General features: G+C 56.4%; 1 protein-coding gene across 1 annotated transcript; it reads right to left on the bottom strand.

The window, feature by feature from the left end:
- Nucleotides 1–6: 6 nt before the first annotated feature.
- Nucleotides 7–14,354, bottom strand: ACVRL1 (activin A receptor like type 1). The gene is made up of 10 exons (XM_077753426.1): nucleotides 14,318–14,354; nucleotides 9,242–9,310; nucleotides 8,451–8,702; nucleotides 8,049–8,260; nucleotides 7,691–7,790; nucleotides 7,192–7,338; nucleotides 6,661–6,936; nucleotides 5,860–6,057; nucleotides 2,862–2,992; nucleotides 7–1,685 (listed from the first exon to the last, which is right to left on the bottom strand). Exons 2-10 carry the CDS (start codon nucleotides 9,303–9,305, stop codon nucleotides 1,551–1,553), a joined length of 1,515 nt encoding a protein of 504 aa, XP_077609552.1. The 5' UTR covers nucleotides 9,306–9,310; nucleotides 14,318–14,354; the 3' UTR covers nucleotides 7–1,550.
- Between the last annotated feature and the right edge of the window lie 6,729 nt (nucleotides 14,355–21,083).

The raw sequence follows: 21,083 nt of genomic DNA, 5'->3' as shown, positions 1-21,083 counted from the left end.
GTCATTTGCAGCAGGAGGGGAGGAGTCGGTGTTTCTGTCACCTCCTGTGGAGGATGGTGGGTCCTTCTGCACCCTGCACTAAGGGCTGAAAGGCCAGGTCTTCTGAGCTTGGGACCATCCTTGTCCCTAGCGTGAGCCCCCTCCACCCCGCAAACCTCAGGCCTTACTTCCCATGCACCCGCCCAGGCTTTGGGGTCATGTCTTCATGGCATGGACATACACCCTTGATGTCGCCAGATGCTGAACGTTCCGTGTGTTTCTCCACAGCCACCAGCTTCTACCTAGAGACACACTGTCTAGGGACCTGGCCAAGAGTGTGGGCCCGGGCCAGGGGCCAGTGGAGAGCAGCAACCTGGGTGCTGGAGGCTTGCTGGCTGGAGCCAAATTTCTTATGAGCCCTGGAGACCCTGTGGGAAGCCGGCCCTCAGCCCTTCTCGGTCCTGGACGGAGAAGACTGAGCCACAGAGTGGGATGAGTGGCTGGCTTGCCTGCCCCAAGGCCTGGGGTCGTCCGAGCCCAAGGATGGCCGCTGGTCTGAGTTAAGGCAGGAACTGGAGCTTGTAGAACAGTCTAGGAGGCCTTTCAGGCACTCCTGACGGCGGAAAAAAGTTTTTTCAAGTCCCCATCTGGGGACTTCGCCAGGGGCTGGGGCAAAAGAAGCAGAAGGGACTGATGAACTGAGATCTGCCACAGGCTGAAATTTCAGAGAAACGTCAGAGGACGTCAGGACTGTGGGACAGTGAAGGCCTCATTCGTGTCACGTAGACCAATTACCTAGGACCAGAAGCTGGGTCTCCTGACTCCCAGCTGTGCTTGGCTTCTCAAAGCCCAGGGCCTCCGCTGTCTGACCTGCTACCTCTCCACTGTCCTCTGACCCTGCCACACCTGCAGCAGGACTCCCAGGGTGTAGGCCCTAATAAGTCAGCTAGGACGGAGGAGGAGGAGGGGCCGCGCCTCAGGCCCCAGCTCCCCAAGGCGGCTGGCGCTCAGCTGCTGGGGTCTCGTCCCGGAGACAGAGGCCCCCGGCCTCACAGAGCTGCGAGAAACCCATGCAAAGAAAATGACAGGCCCTGGGTGTCGGGCTTATGCCAGGGGCTGAGGCCTGGCAGGTAGGGATGTCTGCTGAAGACTGGACAAGGCCCCGTGTCACCCGGGCAGGTCCGGTGGGGGTTAACTGAGGGCAGGGGTAAAGTGCAGGCCTCGGCTCTGGGCCCGGGGCTGGGATTCCCTGGCCAGGCCACCCTGGCTCTGGGGCCTCGTTTGCATCCTGTCCTGGGGACTGTAGGGGCTGCGCCCCCGGGGCGTGAGGGTGGGGAGGGTGCCAGGCGTCAGGGAGCCTGCTGCTCTGAGCAGCCCAGACGGCGGGGGATCGGGTTTCAGCCCAGCTGTATTTTTGGCCAGATGAGCCGGCAGGAGGGCAGAGCAGCCCATAGAGGGGCACCCTCCTCCCCAGCACGCATACTCACACCACCCCTACCCAGACAGGGCACCGTCTGGCACCCACCCCACACGCTCTGCAGGCACCGGGGAGTCAGGCTTCAGGCCTGCGGCTAGTGAATCCCTTTGGGCTTCTCGAGACTGTTGCTGAGTTTCTGTAGTGTCTTCTTGATCCGCAGGGCCGTGAGGCGGGCAGAAGGGTTGGGGTACCAGCACTCCCTCATCATCTGAGCCAGGCCTGAGAGGACCTGGGGGGGGGGGGGGCAGGGACGGGGCAGGGAGAAGCAGAGGGGAGGAATCAGAGACAACGATCAGGGAAGAGGGAAAGGAGGTGGTGAGGAGGCGGCACCCGAATGGGGGGGGGGGACATAAGTGGTACAGAAGGAACCGGATGGGGGAGATGAGAGCATTGAGGAAGGGCAGAGGAAAGACAGAGGGGTAAGAAAGAGAATGGAGGGCAGGAGAAAGGAGAAAGACGGAAAATGGAAGAGGAAGACAGCGGAGTGACGAGGGGTGAAAGATGGCAGGCAGGACAGAGAGATGTAACTCAGCCCTTCAGGGCACTGGGGCCCCCTTGGGTGGTGAGGAGTGTCCGTGGAACACCTTACCCCGCCCCCCACCTCCGCCAAGATCAGAGGAACATATGATGTGCAAGTCTCAGAGCCCAGCAGCCGGACTCCAGCGCGGAGGGCAGTGTCTCCCAGCACCTCCCCCCGCGCTGGCCGGAGTGTCCAGGAGGGACCCATCCCAGGAAGCTCAGTGGTCTGAGAGCGAACCAGCATCACCTCTGCCTCCGAACTCAAGCTGGTTCCTGCCAGGGAGTGTGTGTGCGTGTGCACAGTGCTGCGTATGTGTGGCTTTTTACAGATACACGTGCCGTGCAGAAACACGCGTGTCTGTACGTACATGTGTATGCACGTATTCATTCCTGCAGTAAACATTTGGTGAGCATTGTGAGCCAGGCACTGTGACAGATAACCAGGATACAGGGCAGCGAAGGAGGCACGTTCTCTGTCTTCCCAGGGCCAGCAGTCTGGCATATATGTACATGCATGTGTATCTGCGAGGCTATGTTTATGCAGAAGCATGTGCATGCCTGTGTGTTTACATACAAGTGTGTGTGCATCATACATGTATTGCAGTGTTTTGAGAAAAAGCAAAAACAAACAGTGACGACAAAAACTTCGTAGCAAGACATGTGGCAGGGAGATTGCCTTTTTGGGTAAGACGGAAGGTTCTGAAAATCCAAGAGGACCTAAAACGTCAGGGTCCATGGGTCAGGGATGGGGGAGAGGGAACCCGGGGACAGACCCTGAAATCTATCTATCCAGACGAAGCAGAAACCTCAGGCGCAAGCTCCTGAGGCCAGAAACCCTAGCTGCGAGCCACCACCCTGTGCAAGCCCAGCCCCCAGAGGGCCTCACCGGGTCTGCGGCCAGCCGGTTGGGGATGGTGGGGGTTTGCTGATCGACACACACCACCTTCTTCATGTCTTCAAAGCTGGGGTCATTGGGCACCACATCATAGAAGGGTGGCCTGTAATCCTCCACGATGCCTGAGGATGGAGGGGGATGGGACGGTCACTCAGCTCCCCGAGAAGGCCCTGTACAACTGGGAGGAGAGCCCTGCCCACCTTCTGTCCCACAGTCCAGAAAACCCATTGTCGGACCCATTGCTACCCCCGAGAGGGACACTATGACATAATCAATATGCGCGCCAATAAAAATCATTCCTGCTGTTGCCATTTTGCACTTGACTTGTGCCAGGCATTGTGCTACGAACCCTTAAATGCTTCATCTTGTTAGTCTTTGGCACGACCCAATGAGATGGGTACTATGGGTGCCCCTGTTTTACAGATGAAGAAACTGAGGCTCGGAGACGTTGAGCCCCAGGTAACACAGCTAGGATGGGCAGAGTCAAGACTCAAATGCACCTCGGGGCGCCTGGGCGGCTCAGTCAGTAAAGTGTCTGACTTTGGCTCGGGTCATGATCTCATGGGTTGTAAGTTTGAGTCCCGTATCAGGCTTCATGCAGATGGTGTGGAGCCTGCTTGAGATTCTCTCTCTACCCCTCCGCCACTCGTGCTAACCCTCTCTCTCAAAATCAATAAATAAACGATATAAAAATACTAAAAAAAGAAGAAGACTTAAACTCATCTCTCATTGGATTGCTAGCCCAGATCTTGTTTCAAGTCTTTCCGTGGCTGCCTGCTCCCCAGGGGCTCCCAAGCCCCAACCATCACAGGTGCCCAATAAAAAGGTTCCCTGGGCACGTTCCCTGTGCCAGGCACTGTCCTAACTGCACTGCATTAGATCCTCACAACAACCCTAGGAGTTTAAGTCATGCTATTAGCTCCACTTCATGAACCACGTAATTAAGGCCAGAGAGGTTAAGACACTTGTCTAAGGTCACACAGGTAGTGAGTGACAGAGCTAAGATTTAAGCCCTGGAAGTCTAACCAAAGCCTGTGCTCTTGACCTCCGAGCTCCACTTAAGAGAGAGGAGCTGGCCTGCCACAGGGCACAAGGAGAAAGGGATCTTCACCCAGCTCCAAATAACACCCACCCACTCTCAGCCAAGGCACTGGCCTCGCTGACCCCTTAGTGGGCAGTACCACCTCCACTCGGTGTCCCTTCGGAGGAGCCTTCTGAAAGTGATGCCTGTGGAGCTGCAGACAGCACAGGCAGAAGAGGCCGGACCCAGACAAGGCGCCCCAACCCCCCTGCCCCCCACCGCTTCCCAGCCTCAGGCTAGGGGCCCTGGCCACACAGCAGCAACCTCAGGAGAGCCCGAGCCAGCTGCTCTCCCCGTGGCGGGTTTCCAGGCCGGCCCCTGCGCCGCTCGGGCCCTAATCAGTGCTGCGCAGAGGCCTGAGCGTGTCTAATGGGTCTTTAATCAGTGCCGGGGCTGACACCAGATTACAGTGTTTATAATGCGCCACGAATCTGTGTGGGGCTGACAGAGCCTGCGGTCAGCCTTCCTTGCAGCCCGGGCCGGTCCAGCCTTCTCTTCCTGCCTGCAGCCTGGTCCAGGGGACCTCGGCTCCTTCCAGGTGCCCCCTTCCCCAAGGCCAGTCATCAGAGCCTACTCTGGGAGTGCACACCTGAAGGGGCAGGAATGTGAGCCCCTCCAGAGTCTCCCAGAGGGACTGGCTACGCTCTGGCCTGTACTAGTCGCTGCGGAGGGTAAAAGAAGCCTGGGACGGGGCTGGCTCCCAGCAGAAGTGAGAATGTCCCCGTCCCCAAGGAGCAGAGCTCCAGTCATATCCTGAGGTTGGCCCCAACCTGTCGGGACCTACCTCCAGCAATCCTTCCCCATAGACAGCTTCCACGTAGACTGACAGGCCTCCCCACCTGGTCCAGACCACCGCCCAGTATCCATCCGTCCCAGGGCTGGAAGGGCACCAGCCACAGGGCTGCTCCAGACAGGGTGCGGTCCCTCCGCCTGTTCCTGGCCCTCCCAAGGCGCCCCTAGTAATAAGGAGGCAGCGGTAAGCAGGCAGTGCAGGCACTATTATATCCTGCCGTTTTGTAGCAAAGAAACTAAGGACCAAAGAGGTTTTAAGTAGCACAGTGATAAAGAGCCTTGGCCCCAGAGTCAGATGGCCTGGTTTCAGAACCTGGTGCTACCTCTAGGCAGCTGCGATTCTGCACCTCGGCACCCTCATCTGTGAAACGGGGATGATACTATGTCAGGTATTCGTTATTACAATGAAATGCCACTAATATTTACTGAGCCCCAGAATACCGCCAGATACTGTCCTAGGATTATCTCAACTAGAAACTATTAAAAACAAATTTTTAAGGTTTTATTTATCTTGAGAGAGAATGAGAGAGCACATGAGCAGGGGTGGGGGTTAGAGGGAGAGGATCCCAAGCTGAAAGCGCAGAGCCCGACTCGGGGCTTAAACTCCTGAACCGTGAGATCATGAACTGAGCCGAAATCAAAAGCTGGACGCTGAACTGACTGGGCCACCCTGGCGCCAGTACTAGAATCTATTTTTAATTCTCATTTTCGAAGGAAATTGAGGCACAGAGAGGTTACGTAACCTGCCCATGGTCATAATCAGGAACTGAACTTTGTCAGGCTGATTCCCAGCCCATGCTCGTAACCGCTAAGTGATACCACCTCCTGCCAATCACGATGATTAAATAATATAATCCGTGCATCGAGCATGGCACCTGGCACATATTTAAGCTCAATAAAAGTTAGCTGCTATGGATACTTCTGTTATCATCACTTATCCAAGATTTCACAGATAGACTCAGAGATTCGCAGAGTCACACCTTAAAAGGTCACTCAGTTGGGCCCTCAGGCCCTGGGCACCCAGCCACGGCAGGAAGCCCCTGTCTCCTGCCTGTCTGCCCGTCTATCCATCTGCCCCACCCCTCTTTCTCCATGCTGTGCAGGGTGGGCCCTCACCATTGACAATGGTCCGACGGGCGATCTCCCACAGCACCAGGCCGAAGGCCCAGATGTCTGTCCACTTGTAGGACTCGAAGCAGTCGGTGCGGATCTGCTCTTCCAGCACCTCCGGGGCCATGTACCGCTTGGTGCCCACTCGTGGGTTGTTTCCGATGTCCAGGTAATCACTACCCTGGGAGTGCATCACAGCCAGGCCTGTGGGTACCAGGCCCGTCACTCCTGCCGCTTGCCGGAGCCCACAGAGTGGCCCCAGAGGCTGGGGGGCAGGGGGCGGGGTGGGGATGAAGAGAAACGGTGGGACACAGAGCAGCAGGCGAACGGAGGCCGGCCCTGCGGTGGGCTGGGAGACGGCAGCCACCGGGAGGGCCACGTGTCCCGGGTTTACTCTGCTTGTGTAGCACTCCTAGGCGCCCAAGGACCCAGACAGATGTGAGTAGGCAAGGCAGGTGTTATGCCCATTTCACAGAGCAGAACCCCAAGGCCGGGTGAGGGGAGCCATGCAGTCAGTGAAGCCAGGATGAGAACCCAGGGTCCCAGAGGCCTGCCCCTTTCTCCCGACTCCCGGAACCAGGGCCGTATGCCGGAAGGAGTCTGGGTTTGCAAAGCAAAACCCAGGCAGCTTGTGGGGGCTCTTGCGGAGGGGAAATAAGACAACTCACATGCTGGAAGGGATTAAAGCGCCCAACAGTAGCTGAGTCGTCGCACACTCGGGAACAGGCAAAGGCAGAGAACCTAGCCAGGGGGACAGTGCTCGAGCCCTGCGCCCCACGATGGGCCCGCCCTCCCCGGGCGGCTCACCCAAGTCAGCAATGCAGCACTGGAGGTTGCTCTTGACCAACACGTTGCGGCTTTTGAGGTCTCGGTGGGCGATGGCTGGTTTGCCCTGCGTGCCGAAGATCTCCACGTGCAAGTGCGCCAGGCCGCAGGCGGCCGATACAGCCAGCCTCAGGGCCAGCTGGGGCTCCAGCGTCTGCCTCTGCAGAAAGTCGTAGAGCGACCCGTGCTCGTGGTAGTGTGTGATGAGCCACAGCTGCGTGCTTGAGTTGCGGGAAGTCATGTCCGAGGCGATAAAGCCTGTGGGGCAGAGGGTTGCAGGGCTCGGCCAAGGCGCTAGGGACAAGGGAGGCCGGACTGGTCGGGTCTGAGCAAAGCTGGGGCTGGGGTGGAGGCTGGTCTGGCTTAGGTCAGAGAGGAAGCTGGAGCCAGTGGTTAGGGCCGAGGGCGGACAGGAGTCCTTCGGGACTAGGCCTGTCATCTCGAGGCCTGGGGACTCCAGCCTGGAGCGTGTGGGGCTGAGAACCAGGGCCTGGCTTAGCATTCCCCACTTGCCTAGAATGTTGTCGTGTCTGAGCAGCACCGTATTGTAGATCTCCGTCTCCCGGAACCAAGACTGTTCATCCCTTGAAGAGAAGATCTTGATGGCCACGCTCTCACCATGCCACAGGCCACGCCACACCTCACCGTAGCGGCCCTTCCCTGATCCAATGGCCAGAGGGGTGGGAGAGGATCACATACTGGGCACACGTACCCCTGGGCATGGGAATTCCCAGGAGAGCCCCTCCCCCGTCTTGATGCTGCATTGACCCCACCTGAAGAACCTCTAATGTGTATGTTGAACTTAATCTGGGCCCACACCCATTTGCCTTGTTCCCCCTGCACCCACAGAAGGATCCAGCCCTGACCCATCTCCAAGCCACTCCCCGCCCAGCTGAACTCCCATTGGGACCCATGCCCGGTCCTGCCTGTGACTCAAAGGCCAAGAGCTCGCTCCCTCCTGCACATTCACGGGAACCCTTGGTCCCACGGCCCCGGCTCACCCACCACTCACCTACACACTCCACCAGTGCTACCTGCCGCGCCACTGTCCTCTGCACCAGGAAGGGCAGTCCTGAGCCACTGCCCGTGGTGCCGTCACTGTCCAGGAGATCCTGGGGGTACGGAGAGGCCGCTGAGAGGCTGCCCCCACCTGGCCCAGCCTGTTTCTCCCTCCTCAAGCTGAGCCCCGATGCTGTGTCCCTACATGCTCCTCCCTCACCCCGCCGCACCCTCCACCCCCACTCAGAACTCTTGAGTGTCTGTGACTGAGTCTTCCTCAGCTGTCACTCTGCACCCCTTCTGATTCTCTGGCTCCTGTCTACCCAACCCCGCACCGCTGGTCCCAGACGCCACCCACCCCAGGCCTGTACCCCCAGCATGCTGTCCCCCTGGTCCGACGTCTTCAGGATGAGGCTGGACTCGCCCAACTCGCTGTGCAGACCCCTCTGCTTCTCCCGTCTCCGCCGGACATGCCACAGGCCCAGGGCAGCCAGGGCCACCAGGGCCACCAGGGCCAGCACAGGGCCCAGGATCAGAGGCAGCTGGCTGTCTACTTTCGGCTGTTCTGAAGGAGTCTGGGTGGCTGGTGGAAGGGGGGAGACACTGAGGCCCGGCTTCCAGCAGGCCAGATCCCCCCTGACTTGGCCATTCTGCCAGGCAGATGCCAGGGTCCTTCCTCCCCTGCCCTTGTGGCCAGAGCAGGAGACGGAAGCAGGGCAGAGAGGATGGGGTCTAAGAAGACAGGGAGGGGTCGCTGGGGCGGCCGCACGTACCCTCAAGCGTCAGAGACACGTTGTGGTTGCACAGGGGGCTGTAGCAGCAGTAGTGATTGACGAAGTCGGTGGGGCGCCCCCTGCACAGCTCCTCGTGCAGGCTCCCACAGCCCCGATGCTCCTGGGGCTGTCCGCCCTCCTCCCGCACCAGCACGACGATGCACCAGGCCCCCTGGCACGTGGGCGCCCTGCAGCTTGGGCTCTCACATGTGCAGGTCACCAGCGGGGCCCGGGAGGGCTTCACAGGGTTGCCTGCAGGACACACTGGAAGCTCAGCCACGCTGGGCCCAACTCCTAGGCAGAGCCTAACAGCCAAGCCTGTCCCACCGCCCGTCCCTTCTGACGTCTCAGACATACCCTCCGAGACCTTGGTCCTTCAGTCCCATCCTTAGGTTATCCTTCCCTCCAGACCTTATCCTCTGCCACCACGAGAACCAGGCTTCTGTCCCCTCCCTGATCCTAAGACCTTCCCTCCCAGTTCTAGGCCCAGCCCTGGCCCCCAGCCCCAACCCTGAGGGCTCTCCTAGGCCCTCCCTGCTAAGGTCCCCACCCCAGGGGTTCCCACCCTGGAGGCTGCTAGAGCAGAAGCCTGTGGGTTTGGATCTTGAGGACAGCAAAGGGCTGGGGGAGCTGGGCATTTAGTCTAACTGAGCCTGCCTCCCATTTGCCAGCCAAGCTCCTGAGTGCCTCCCTCTCCCCAGCTCCTCAAATTCAGCCCCAGCAAGGGGTGAACCTAGCCAGACCTTTCTCTATCCAGGCCCCTGGCCCCTACCTGCTTCCCTAGTACTTACCTTGGGTCAGGCCCAAGGCCATCAGTAGCATCAGAAAGCCTCTCCTGAGAGGGTCCAAGGTCATGGTCCCTGAAGAAGAGAGGGGGGTACAGTAAGATCTATGAAATGTGATCCCCGTGGTGTTTTAAGCCACGGACTGTGGGTCCCTCCCACCTAGAGGAAATCACTGGGAGTTTTGGGGGGGGCAGGGAGGCCTCCTCCCTACTCCCTGTGTCTGGCTTTGGGGCGGGGCCTGCAGGGGAAGTCCTGGTTCACTTCCCCATGGAAACCATCCTGTTAGGGGTAAAGGGTGGGGAGCCATATTTAAGTGACAGAGAACTTGGGGACTCCCAAGCTATCTACCCCTGCTCCTGAGCTCAGATGGGAGGGCACAGAACCAGGGTGGAAGGAGAGTCTTTTTAGCAGACCCCCCACTCCTGTCCTCTGCCTCTCACCCACCCCCTCCCTGCCCACCCCTTTCCCACTGCCCCCATCCCCCTAGCCCTGGCTGCCTCAAACATAAACAGGCTCCTGTCTTCACTTCCTGCCATTCAGGGTCCCGCCAAGCTGGGAACAGGAATCAAGATTGTTTAGATTGGGGTCTGGATAGAACAGGCAGGAGTCACGCACGGCAGAGAGGGAGCGCAGGGCGTCTTCTCAGGGCAGGCTGGGGTGGCTACGGGGTCTGGAGGGGCAGCCTGGGGCTGGGACACCCTGCGACAGAATTCTAGGGGGACGCCTTGTGACCCGCAAAACACAGCTCCTTGTTTTAGAGAAGACAGAGATTGGGCCTCAGACAGGGCGTGAGTCTTGTCCAAGGTCAGACAGGATTCAGGGGCAGCACCAGGAATACAACCCAGGTGTCCAGACTCCCTGTCCAGTGCTTTCCCCGCTCCGTCTCCCAATACAGGTGGCAGCCAGGGTCTGAGCCCTCAGGGCGGTAACAACCATACACACTTGGACAGCGCCGGCTCAGGCCAGGTACGAAGAGACCTCTGTACAATCTCACCAGAGCCTGAGATGTCCTCTCTGAGCCATTCCCTGGCCGCCCTCCTCCTCTCTCCCTGCTGTCCTGGGAAAGGGTGGGGGGAGGGCCAGTGATGTGGGAGGGGAAGTGAAACATACTTAGACACTGAGTGTTTGACCTTCCATGGCCAGTTAAGGTTGAACTTTTCCAGAAGTTTGGTAGAGAAGGTTAAGGAAGTAATTCTGATCGGGGCACCTGGGTGGCTCAGTCGGTTAAGCTTCTTGACTTCAGCTCAGGTCAAGATCTCGCGGGCCCGTGAGTTCAAGCCCCGCATGGGGCTCTGTGCTGACAGCCAGAGCCTGGAGCCTGTTTCAGATTCTGTGTCTCCCTCTCTCTCTGCCCCTCCCCCACTCACACTCTGTTTCTCCCTGTCAAAAACAAATAAATGTTTTTAAAAAATTTTTTTAAAAAAGGAAGTAATTCTGATCTGTGATAGTCCCCAACTCAGGTCCCAAGCCAGTTAGTGCTCCAGAAGCCACCCCCTTCTTCATTTCTCAAAGGCTAAGAACTAGAAGGAAGGCTGCTGCAGCAAGAAGGACTGGGGTCAGACAGCAAGGAGGACTTTCTGAGGGGCAGAGGGTGTGCAGGTGTGTGCCTGGGGATCCAGTCCCCAGGAGCAGTTACCACAAGGGCGGGGGCGTCTTCTGGGGGAGCACAGTGAGGCTGGCGGGGCTGGNTCCCTGGGCCTCCCCGGCGGTGGCAGCTCTGGCTTTCCTGCCTGGGTTTCCTCTGCCCCAGAGGCCCAGGGCTGGGGGAGGAAACGAAGCCCTGGGCTGCTGCAGCTGTGTCCCCAGCCTCTGCCTGACCTCCTGCCTCCTGCCCCTCCCGCCAGGCAGCGAGGACTCTGGCAATGGGGCCGGTTCCTGGAGAAGGGCCCCCAGACAAGCTGAATTTGCCCACTGGGGCAGGGATGGGAAGCCATCTGTGGAAGCCTTTGCTTGCCCCGAAAGCAGCTAAAGACAAGGTATGGGGCGGGAAGGCAAGGGTGGATACATTCAGGATAAAATCTCCTCTACCCAAGCTCCCACTTCTCTGACTGTGCCCCAGAAAACCCTCTCACCTACTTTATCCAGCATCAGAAGCACTGGAAGCACTTCGTTAGAAATGCACACTCTCTAGTCAGTCCCTCCCACCTCCAAATTCTGATTCAGTCCATCCGGGACCAGCGAGCAACCTGCATTTTAAAAAGTCCTCCAGGTAATTCTGATCCCGTTTGTGTGGGTCCCGCCCCTAGAGAAATGTGTCCTACACGATGCTAAACCTGCGTTATAGTTTTTTACTTCACTGTGCAGGGCCCTGCTGGGTGAGTGGGAGCGGGGTGCAGAGGGCAGGGACTCTCACTCCCACCAGGGCACCCCCTCTCACTCCCCTCCACCAGCTAGAGAAGGGACAGGCTGGCGACACTTCAAAGCCAGAGACTTGGAAGTCGCTGCAGATGGAGGGTGGGGTGAAGGCTTTGTTCTCAAGCCTCCGAGGGCGACAATGGTACAGAAGAAGCATTTGCAGAATCCACCCCTGGTCCTATCCTAGGAAGGTGGTGGGGTAAAATTGTGACTCTCTAGCTTTTTGTTGTTGTTGTTGTTTTTACCGCTGCTTTTTCTTGTAAATTTTTCTTTTATTTTAGAGAGAGAGAGCACAAGCGGGGCAGAGGGAGAGAGGGAATCTCAAGCAGGCTCCACACTCAACGTGGAGCAGGAAGCGGGGCTCGATTCCACAACCCTGGGATCACAGCCTGAGCTGAAATCAAGAGTTGGAGGCTCAACTGACAGAGCCACCCTGTGACGCTCTAGCTTTTAAATGGGTCCAGCAGAAAACTAAGTACAGAGAGGACTGAGTTCTGACAAGTCCTAACTCAGAATGACCCTGAATGATTGCCCGGAGACCTGACTCTAGCAGACTCCTGGGGACTCGTAGGAACCCTTCACTTCTTCTTCTTCTTCTTTTTTTTTTTTATTGTTAAGTTGGGGGAGGAGGGACAGAGAGAGAGGGAGACACAGAATCCAAAGCAGGCTCCAGGCTCTGAGCTGTCAGCACAGAGCCCAACACTGGACTCCAATGCACGAACCACATGGGGCCCGAACTCACAAACCATGAGATCATGACCCCAGCCAAAGTCCGACGGACGCGCAACCATCTAAGCCACCCAGGAGCCCCTCCCTTCACTTCTAAGCAAAACTTCCTGAAAGATCTCCTGCTGACAGAAGCATCGCTGTTGTAGGCCAGAAATTACAAATGCCAAGCTAATTCCCACCATTAACTTACCACTGTGAAACCTTTAATAAGAAGAATTGATCTTCTCTGAGTACTGCTAAGTACTCAACTTTGATGGTTAAGCTAATTGAACCCTCACAACAATCCAGTGGGGAAACTGAGGTTCAGGGATGTTAAGTTTCTTGCTTTTCATCACCACGTGTGTCCTGATCGACTTAAATTGCTGGTGACAAATAAATCCCTACTTGGGCATTTTATTCCTACAATTGTTTGGTGTTCAGTGAGCCCCTCAAAGGAGGAAAAAGGAGCAAGCGGGGCCTGCGGACAGGAACAGAACGCTGTTGCTGTTACCACCGGGTGCCGGATGCGGGTTTGTTGAGATGTGCAGACAGAAATCCTCTGCTTGCTGTAGGCTTAGTTTTAAGTGGGAGAACCAGAGTCGGGGTGCGCTCAGAAGGTGGTTATCCATCTGTCTCTCATCAGCATAGGGGCAACTGTAACAGGCTGGAAGAGCCTCTCTCTGCGAGTTAACAGGTCTTTTACCCAAACAGCAGAGGGCTGGACTGAGCTACTCATACCAGGCTGTGCCTTACCACACACACAAAACACTTTCCTCTGCATCATTTCGCTGGCCCTTCCCAGCAGTATGATGTAGCATCAAGCCCAGATTTTAGGGTCTTGGACAGAATGCACAGGCAGCACAGTATAGCACAAGGGTCAGGATCGTGCGGGCCTGGGTTCAAATCCTGCCCCTACCACCTAGAGCTATGAAATTTGGCGCAAGTTGCTTAAACTTTCTGAGGCTTCGGCTTCCCTACAAAAAAATGAAAATAACAATGGTGTTCACTTCGTAGGTAGAGTGTAGTAAAATCATTCAGCAGAGCACTAAAGTGGCACGCAGGGAGCATTTCGCCAATGTTACCAAGAACCCAACAGCACCGTTTACACCACCCACGGGGCTTTGGACAAGGTGACTCAGGTCTGAACCTCATCAGTTTTCATTAGGATGGGCGTAATAAACCTCTTCTGCTAAACCGTGGCCAGGATTCCATGAGAACAATATAGCTCAGTGTACATCTAAGAGTACTCAGTACATGGTTATCTATTTCTGACCACCCCGTGAGATGAGAAGACTAGGATAAACGGGGCAGTGAGGGATAAGAAGACAGACCCGACTCAGCCAGAAGCTGCCCCTAATGGAGACGGTGAGCGCTGTCCACTATGCCCCTGTCCTTCAAGGAGAAAAGGGGTGGGTGGGTGGCCAGCCCACAGATGTGCTTAACAGCACTGGCCTCCAGGGCAGACTGAAAGCCTGGGGTCCCAGACCACAGTGAGAAAGAAAAACCGTCTGGCCTGGATCCCCAGGGAAGGCCACGGCCATGGGGATTATCTGACCCTGCAGGGTTGGAGGTGAGGTTTGTACGATGGAATCATCCTGAAGCAAGGACTGCAAAGGCTGGCCTGGGAAAGGTGGGCTTCAAAGGGGGGTGGGGGTGGGGGTTGCTTTACAGGGTTGCAAGTAGGTACCCACTCCCAGGTCAAGGCGGCTGTCTGGAGGGAAAAGCGACCCCTTCCCTGTGAAGCAGAGCAGGAATCCTGCCCATTATACAGACGGGGAAAGGAGAACAGGGAAGTTGAGTGGCTGGCCCAGGAGCCAGAAGTTTTCTGATTCCCAGCCCAGGTTTGGCCCAGCCCGCTCCAGGGTCGTGCGCAGATGTGCAGGGAAGGCGAGGGGCAGCTTGCCCTGGCGAGGAGCTGGGACTGACCCTACGGCGACCTCTGTGAGGCGTCTTCTGCGATCTGCCCCAAGAAGGGTCCGGTCGGGGTCGGGGTCGGGCCGCCCGCGGACCTGCACTCACCTCTGGACCCGCCCTGCGGGCGACGGGCCGCGCGCCTCCCCTCNGGCGGCCTCCCGGGGCTGGGAAAGGGGCTGGAGCAAAAATGTTTCTTATTCCAGCGTCTTCCTGCCTGGCCCGGCTCCACCACTCCCTCCTAATAAACCGTTTCCTATTGCCCAGCTAGCCGACGGGCCGCCCGCTCGCCCCTCGCTGGGGCTGCAGGACCTGGACCCTCCCCNCCCGCGGCGCCCCCGCCCCCAGCCTCCCACATCCGCCTCCCCGAGGGGGCGGGCCTTGGACTCGGGCCGCTGGGGGTCTCGCGGGGTGTCCAGGCCAGGAGCCGCGGGGGCCGGAGCCGAGGTGGGAGGCACGGTCTGAGGCCCGGCCCGGGAGAGGATGGACCGGGAGGCGCCCTCCCGCTCCGAGCCGCGGAGGGGGCGACGGGGAATCGGGACTGGAAGGGGGGCACCGAGGGAAGGACTGCGAGGAGAGGGGGAAGGGGAGGTAACTTACCTGTCCCTCACCCACCCTCAGCCCCTAGCCCGAGGCCTACTAGGCTCAGAGCAGCGAGGGCTGGGTTTGGGGCGGGCAGGGTCCGAAATGTTTTAGCCCCGCCCTCTCCACCCTCGACCCCCGCCCTCGAGGACTCCCGACTGGGTCCGAATCCCTCAGCCTCCTCCCTCTGGCCCCTTCACCCCCTCTTGTTCACTCCCCTCTTCGGCAGCCTCTCTCGGCTGAGCACGGGGTAAACAGGCCCAGCTCGGGCTGCTCTGGGTCAGTGGTGAGAGCAGTGAGGCCCTCCAGCCACAGCACAGCTCAGTGACAAGGACGCCTCTCCCCACAGTGCAAGGCCAGAATTGGAAGGAGAGGCTGGGAACTGCCTTCCCCCGCCTCCTTCCAGGCAGGCCTCTCACCCTACCGAATGGAGACAGAGACCGGAGCCTGTGTCGGAGCACTGACGGGACAAGGCAGACAAAGCGAAGAGGAGAACAGAATAGCTTCTCCCCCAGAGAGAAACTTGCTCTTGGTCCTGATTCCCTCGCATAGGCTCAGAGCACTGCTGTCATCGTCTTGCTTTGCACCAGCCATCCTGAGCACCCTGAAGGCAGGACTTCATTTCTAGCCTCCTAGTTATCCACAAAGATCCTGCAGTCTGGGAATCCAGGCTAATTGCGTACCTCTAGACAAATGACACCTCTCCGTGCCTCACTCCCCCATCTGCTAAATGGGCACAATCAACAGTGCCAGCCTCGTAGCGTTGTTGTGAGAATGAGGACAAATGACGCTTAACTCAGTGCATAGCAAAAGATGCTGGCTGGCTGTGCTTGCTGCAGGGTAGACCGCGGTGACAGTGTTCAGCTAAGAAATGAAAAGGCTGGGGAGCTAGTAGCCTCGGAGCCAAGGTAGAAAGAGCAGTATTGGAAGCAGAAGCGGACCTCTAAGGTGTCGGCCTCTATGAAGATTGTGTAAAATGGGCCAGGGGCACCCCCCCCCCCAGCCTTTGCTGGGTATAGAGGCTGGGGGAGACATCAGCTAAAGGCTCAGACAGACATCAGTTGTTGACTGACCTCACTTCCTGCACTGAAACCTTCCCCAGCCCCCGCCCCACAGCTGCCTCGCAACTTATGAGCATTGTGAATTGCAGAACCAAGGCACACCCAAATTTCAGTGTCAGGACAGAGCTGTGTCCTGCAGCCAATAGGAAGTACTATGGGATTACGGTATCTGCTCTTTCAGATTATAGTGGCCACTTCGGAGTGTAGCCTCGTGTCCATCTTTCATACCCACTCCTCCCCCCACCCCCTGCCCTGCTCTGGCTTCGGATAAACCTCTCCCAATCCCAGCCCATGGATCTCTGTCCTGGGGGGTGGAAGTGGGGGATTCCCTAAGGGAAGCATTCAGTCTGAGACACTCAGTGCGGACTGCAACAGTGAGATGGCTGGGTCGCCGGCGAGAGCCGCTGGGGACAGGGGACTTTATCCAGGAAGGGGTCGGGTTTGGAGGAGGAAGACGGCATCCAGTGGGGACAGGCTGTCAGTCTATGCTAGAGTCCACCACCCCCGCCAGATCACTGAGCCCTCAGACCCTGACTGGTGCTCTTGTGAACCCATGCATTGCACGGCACACGGAGAACCTGGGGAAGGCATTGGAGGAGGGACACAGAGTTGGAGAAAGCCCTGGAGACACGGCCCAATGAGGAAAGGGAAAAGGAATTACAAACTGTGTCCAAGTTTACAAAATTAATTGCTCAGAAGGACCAGCTGTTCCCCATACTCGGTGAGGACAGAACAAGAGGAAACAGGCTGAAAGGGCTAAGATCGGAATTTAGCTGTTTGGGAGGATTTCCCAACAGTGTGTGAAGCAGAGGCCTGGAGATCCTAGGAGGGGTACGTGGGGTGAATTTCAAGGACATTCTCACCTGTGGCAGGCAGGTGACATGGAGTCCGGCAGGCAGGCAGGGGATCAGACAACCTGCGCTTTCAGAACCATCTACGAGTATTGAGTTCAAGTATTGCTCTTGACCTTGACGGCAGGACCGACTTCACGGCTATTCAACCTGTGCAGATACACAGGACCCCACACTTGGCTTAATGCTCTGCTTTGCCATCTTGAAATTCTTAGTAATGTTTGAACAAAGGGCCTGGCATTTTCATTTTGCACTGGGCCCCACAAAAGATGTAGGGGGTTCTGCACCGGGATGAGTAGGAAGAAAAAGCAAGGGGTGGGGGGGAGGANAGGAATTAGCAGAGGGTGAGCTGGGCTTTGTTTCGTTCAAATTGCAGTGAGGAGAGTGAGATCGGCCAACCTAGGGATTTTTCTCATATAAGAGACATGGAAGCAATAGAACGGGGTTCCACTACCTGAGGAAGAAGACCTGCGGATCTCCTTTAGGGGAGAAGTGGGGCAGATAACCTGTGATGTCTGTTTGTCCATCTATTCAACAGAGAAGAGAGTCTGAGCTTTGTGGGCTGGATGCAGCCCGAGTTTTGCCTGGAGGGGGAGGGAAAAGTGATCTCTCTATGTCTCGTTCTGCTCTGAGCCAAAGGACCACGTTATCCTAAAGATATCTGTAAGCCAGGAGTCTTCTCTGGGCCTCAGTTTCCTCCTCTGTACACTGAGGGGTTTAAACCAGATACTTCCAAAGGTTCTGCCCAGTTATAATTATATTGTTTGGCTCTAGGATTCAGAAAATGGTCTGGTCTCAGGCCCTGTCATTACAGCTCAGGTAAAAAACAGCGTGGCTGGTGCTGAGGTTGGGGGAGGGGAGGGCGTCCAGAGCTCACCCAGCACCTCAGGAAGAGGCTGGCAGACGGGGGGGGGGGGCCAGATTGCCAGACTTGGAGGGATGGAGTCACCTTCCTCTTCCTCCGCAGCTCCTCCAGGATGTCCCGTGGATGGGTCCATCCGCTCCTTGCCTGCGAACCGTCAGGATGACTCATCTCAGGATGGAACCTCGTAAGGAAGGGATGGCATGTCGGGGCAGCAGTCTGGGATCAGGCAATGCCCACACAATGCCAAGGGCGAGCTGTCATGCAGCCTGGGCTCTGCTGAGAGGCTGCTCCAGCACCACCTCCTTCTCAGCAGGCCAGCAACCTCTGGATTGCCCCTTCCCACATGGATCCCCAGTGCTCTGACCCCTCCACCAAAGAGGTCTCACCATGAGGGGGGAAAGGAGTCCAAGGCTTGAACTTGGAGCTGCGTGTGTGCTGACTGTTCCTTCTCTACCACATTCTCCGCATAAAAGCAAACACTCTGTGAGAGTCCCCTACCAGCTCTAAAACCCACACAGATGTCCGGTTGTGTGAGAGAGGCAGGCCGAGCGGGGCATAGGAGAAAGAGCATGAACTGGGAGTCAGGGGATCAGAGGCTTGGCTGTGCAACAGGGGCCTCTGTTTCCTTACCTGTTCAAAGATGAGTAGGACGTGTTGCCTCGATAGGTCCCCGAGGGCTTGTTATCCAGATGAATGTATAGCCACTGCAGAGGACTTTGAAGTATGAGGCCACCATTCTGAAAATCATTCAAAAACATCCCAGATAAGCATGGGGTGAAATTGATGAGATCCGGAAGAGGGACTTTATAACGAGAAGCAACTGTGTCCACCCTGGGCCCTCTTGCTGGGGCCAACCCCCTTCCCAGAGTCTCAGCTACTCCCTTCTCTGATGTTTATACTTTGGTAACTCAAAATAATACGTTCACACTTCGGTCTCTCCATCTTTTCTCAACTTTATTGAGGTATAATTGACAAATCAAATCGTAAGTTATTTAAAGTGTATATCGTAATGATTTGATATACATATACATTGTGCAAGGATGCTTCCCATCAAAATAACACATCAGGGGGCGCCCGGGTGGCTCAGTCAGTTAAGGGACCGACTTTGGTGGCTCAGCTCATGATCTCGCTATTTGTGGGTTGGAGCCCCGCATCTGGCTCTCCACTCGCAGCATGGCGCCCACTTCAGATCCTCTCTCCCCCTCTCTCCATCCCTCCCCTGCTCGCATGTGTGCTCTCTAGCTCTCTCTTAAAAATAAATAAACATTTAAAAAATAATAACACACCCATTACCCCCTCATATTTATCTTCTGTTGTTGTTTTTGCTGTGAAGTTCTTTGGTGAATAGAACTTAAGTTCCACACTCTCCGCTAATTTCAGTTATACAATACAGTATCATCAACTATCATCATCACATTGTACGTGAGATCCTCAGATCTTATTTATCTTCTAGCTTGTTGTACCCTTTTACCAACCTCTCCCCATTTCTCCCTCCCCGCATCTCCGGCAACCACCTTTCTACCTTCTGTTTCTATGAGTTTGTCTTTGGTTTTGGATTTCACACATATGTGACACCGTGCAGTATTTGTCTTTCTTCTGTCTCTAAATTTAAAAGCGTCTGGGTTTGTTTGTTTTTTTAAGTTTTTATTTTTAAGTAATCTCTACACCCAATGTGGGACTTGAACTTACAACCCTGAGATCAAGAGTCACACGCTCTACCGATGGAGCCAGCCGGGCCTTATTTTACAGCTTCAGAATTGAGGGGGCACCGGGGTGGCTCAGTCGGTTGAGCATCTGACTTCTCAGGTCATGATCTCGGGGTTTGTGGGTTCAGGCCCCATGTCGAGTTCTGTGCTGACAGCTCAGAGCCTGGAGCCTGCTTTTCATTCTGTGTGTGTGTGTCTCTCTGCCTCTGCCCCACTTGCACTCTGTCTCTCTCTCAAAACTAAATACACATTTTTTTAAAAAATGCTTCAGAATTTAGGCCATTTAGGTTCTTATCCTTTTCTTGCCCTTCTAATTACTGATCATTATGTTATTATTTTGTAAATTTAAATAATACAACTTTAGTTCCTATTCTATTGATATCGGACAGTGTCTCTTTTTTTTCCCCACACAGTATCATCTTTCTTTCTTTTTTCTTTTTTTTTTTTGAAGTTTACTCATTCTTGAGAGAGACAGAGAGAGTGTGAGCAGGGGAGGGGCAGAGAGAGGGAGACACAGAATCTGAAGCAGACTCCAGTCTCTGAGCTGTCAGCACAGAGCCCGTCGCGGGGCTCGAACCCATGAACCGTGAGATCATGACCTGAGTCGAAGTCGGATGCTTAACCGACTGAGCCACCCAGGCGCCCTCACATACAGGATCTCTTGACTTTTCACTAATTAAGACCCTTTACCCTTCCCTAGAGCTGCAACTTTGCTGCCATGAAGGAAGGTGTGTGATGCTGAGGTGAACATCTTGTCGCTGGGGGAGGCTAGGTTGCAAGCTTACTGGAGGTGTCCTGGAGGTCTGGCCGAGCATTGCAATGGCACCAGAGTTCCCAAAATCATCAAGACTTTGGCCCACTCTACAGGAAAGCAGATCCCAAATTTGTGGGGTGAGGATGGGCAGAGTTGCCCAGAGAGGGGGTGGGGGCCTGGTAGGCTCTTGGTGCCGAGGGGACCCTTGCCGCCTGAGGAGAGAGTCTGAGGGGTTATAGGGACCATCCCCAATGGGGAGGGCTTAGTATTTGAACAAGGAGGGGGTCCTCAGGACTTGAGAGCCGGTCACGGCCCCAGCTGGGAAAGATTGTTTGAAAGAGGGTCGGAGTAGCTGGGTGAGGCCGCAGGCCAGCGGGATTTCCTTCAGCTCCAGCCACTCGGGTGGGTGGGACCGGATTGCTGGAACTGGACACAGGAATCTGCCTTTGTTTCCAGCTGGAGGGGAAATGCCACAAATCCTGCCCCTTTCCCACCCCTCTGGCATCCGTGCCCGGGCTCTGTCCTCGCAGGAGCAGACAGCCTGGTAGGGAGGGCCCTTGGCAAGCCCTGAGCCAGGCCCCCCATCTGCAGGTCTCTGCCCCAGATCCCCCCACAGCCGATCACGGGCACGGATGTAGGAAACGGTGTTGGGAGGTATCCAAGGCTCTTCTGGGAGTAAATAGCCACAAAGCAGGACTTAGGTTTTGACCTGCTCACTTCTCTCCTTTACCTTAGAAGGACCATGGCTTTTCAGTGAGGTCTAAGGGTGAACTCAAGGGTAAGACTTGGTCTCCCCTGTCCCAGTCCTCCACGGACTCCCACCCCGAATAGCTGGACAGACTATGACTAGGATAACAGCCACGTGGGCGATGCATGGAGCTGGGCGGCTGGAGAGTGTAGAGCGCCGGGGCACGGAGGGGCTAAGGGGGGAGATGGGACCCCAGGAAGGGGGGACCCTGTCTTTATTTTTCCCGTTGCCGGTGTGTCCGTGCATTGGTGTGCCTGTGTGACAGGGTGTGTTTGCGTGTGCTCGGGAGGCGGGGGCGGGCAGTGGG

The sequence above is a fragment of the Crocuta crocuta genome, unplaced genomic scaffold, assembly GCF_008692635.1.
Source record: "Crocuta crocuta isolate KB4526 unplaced genomic scaffold, BGI_CrCroc_1.0 scaffold30, whole genome shotgun sequence".
Taxonomy (NCBI): domain Eukaryota; kingdom Metazoa; phylum Chordata; class Mammalia; order Carnivora; family Hyaenidae; genus Crocuta; species Crocuta crocuta.
This window is presented reverse-complemented; position numbering and strand designations above follow the sequence as displayed.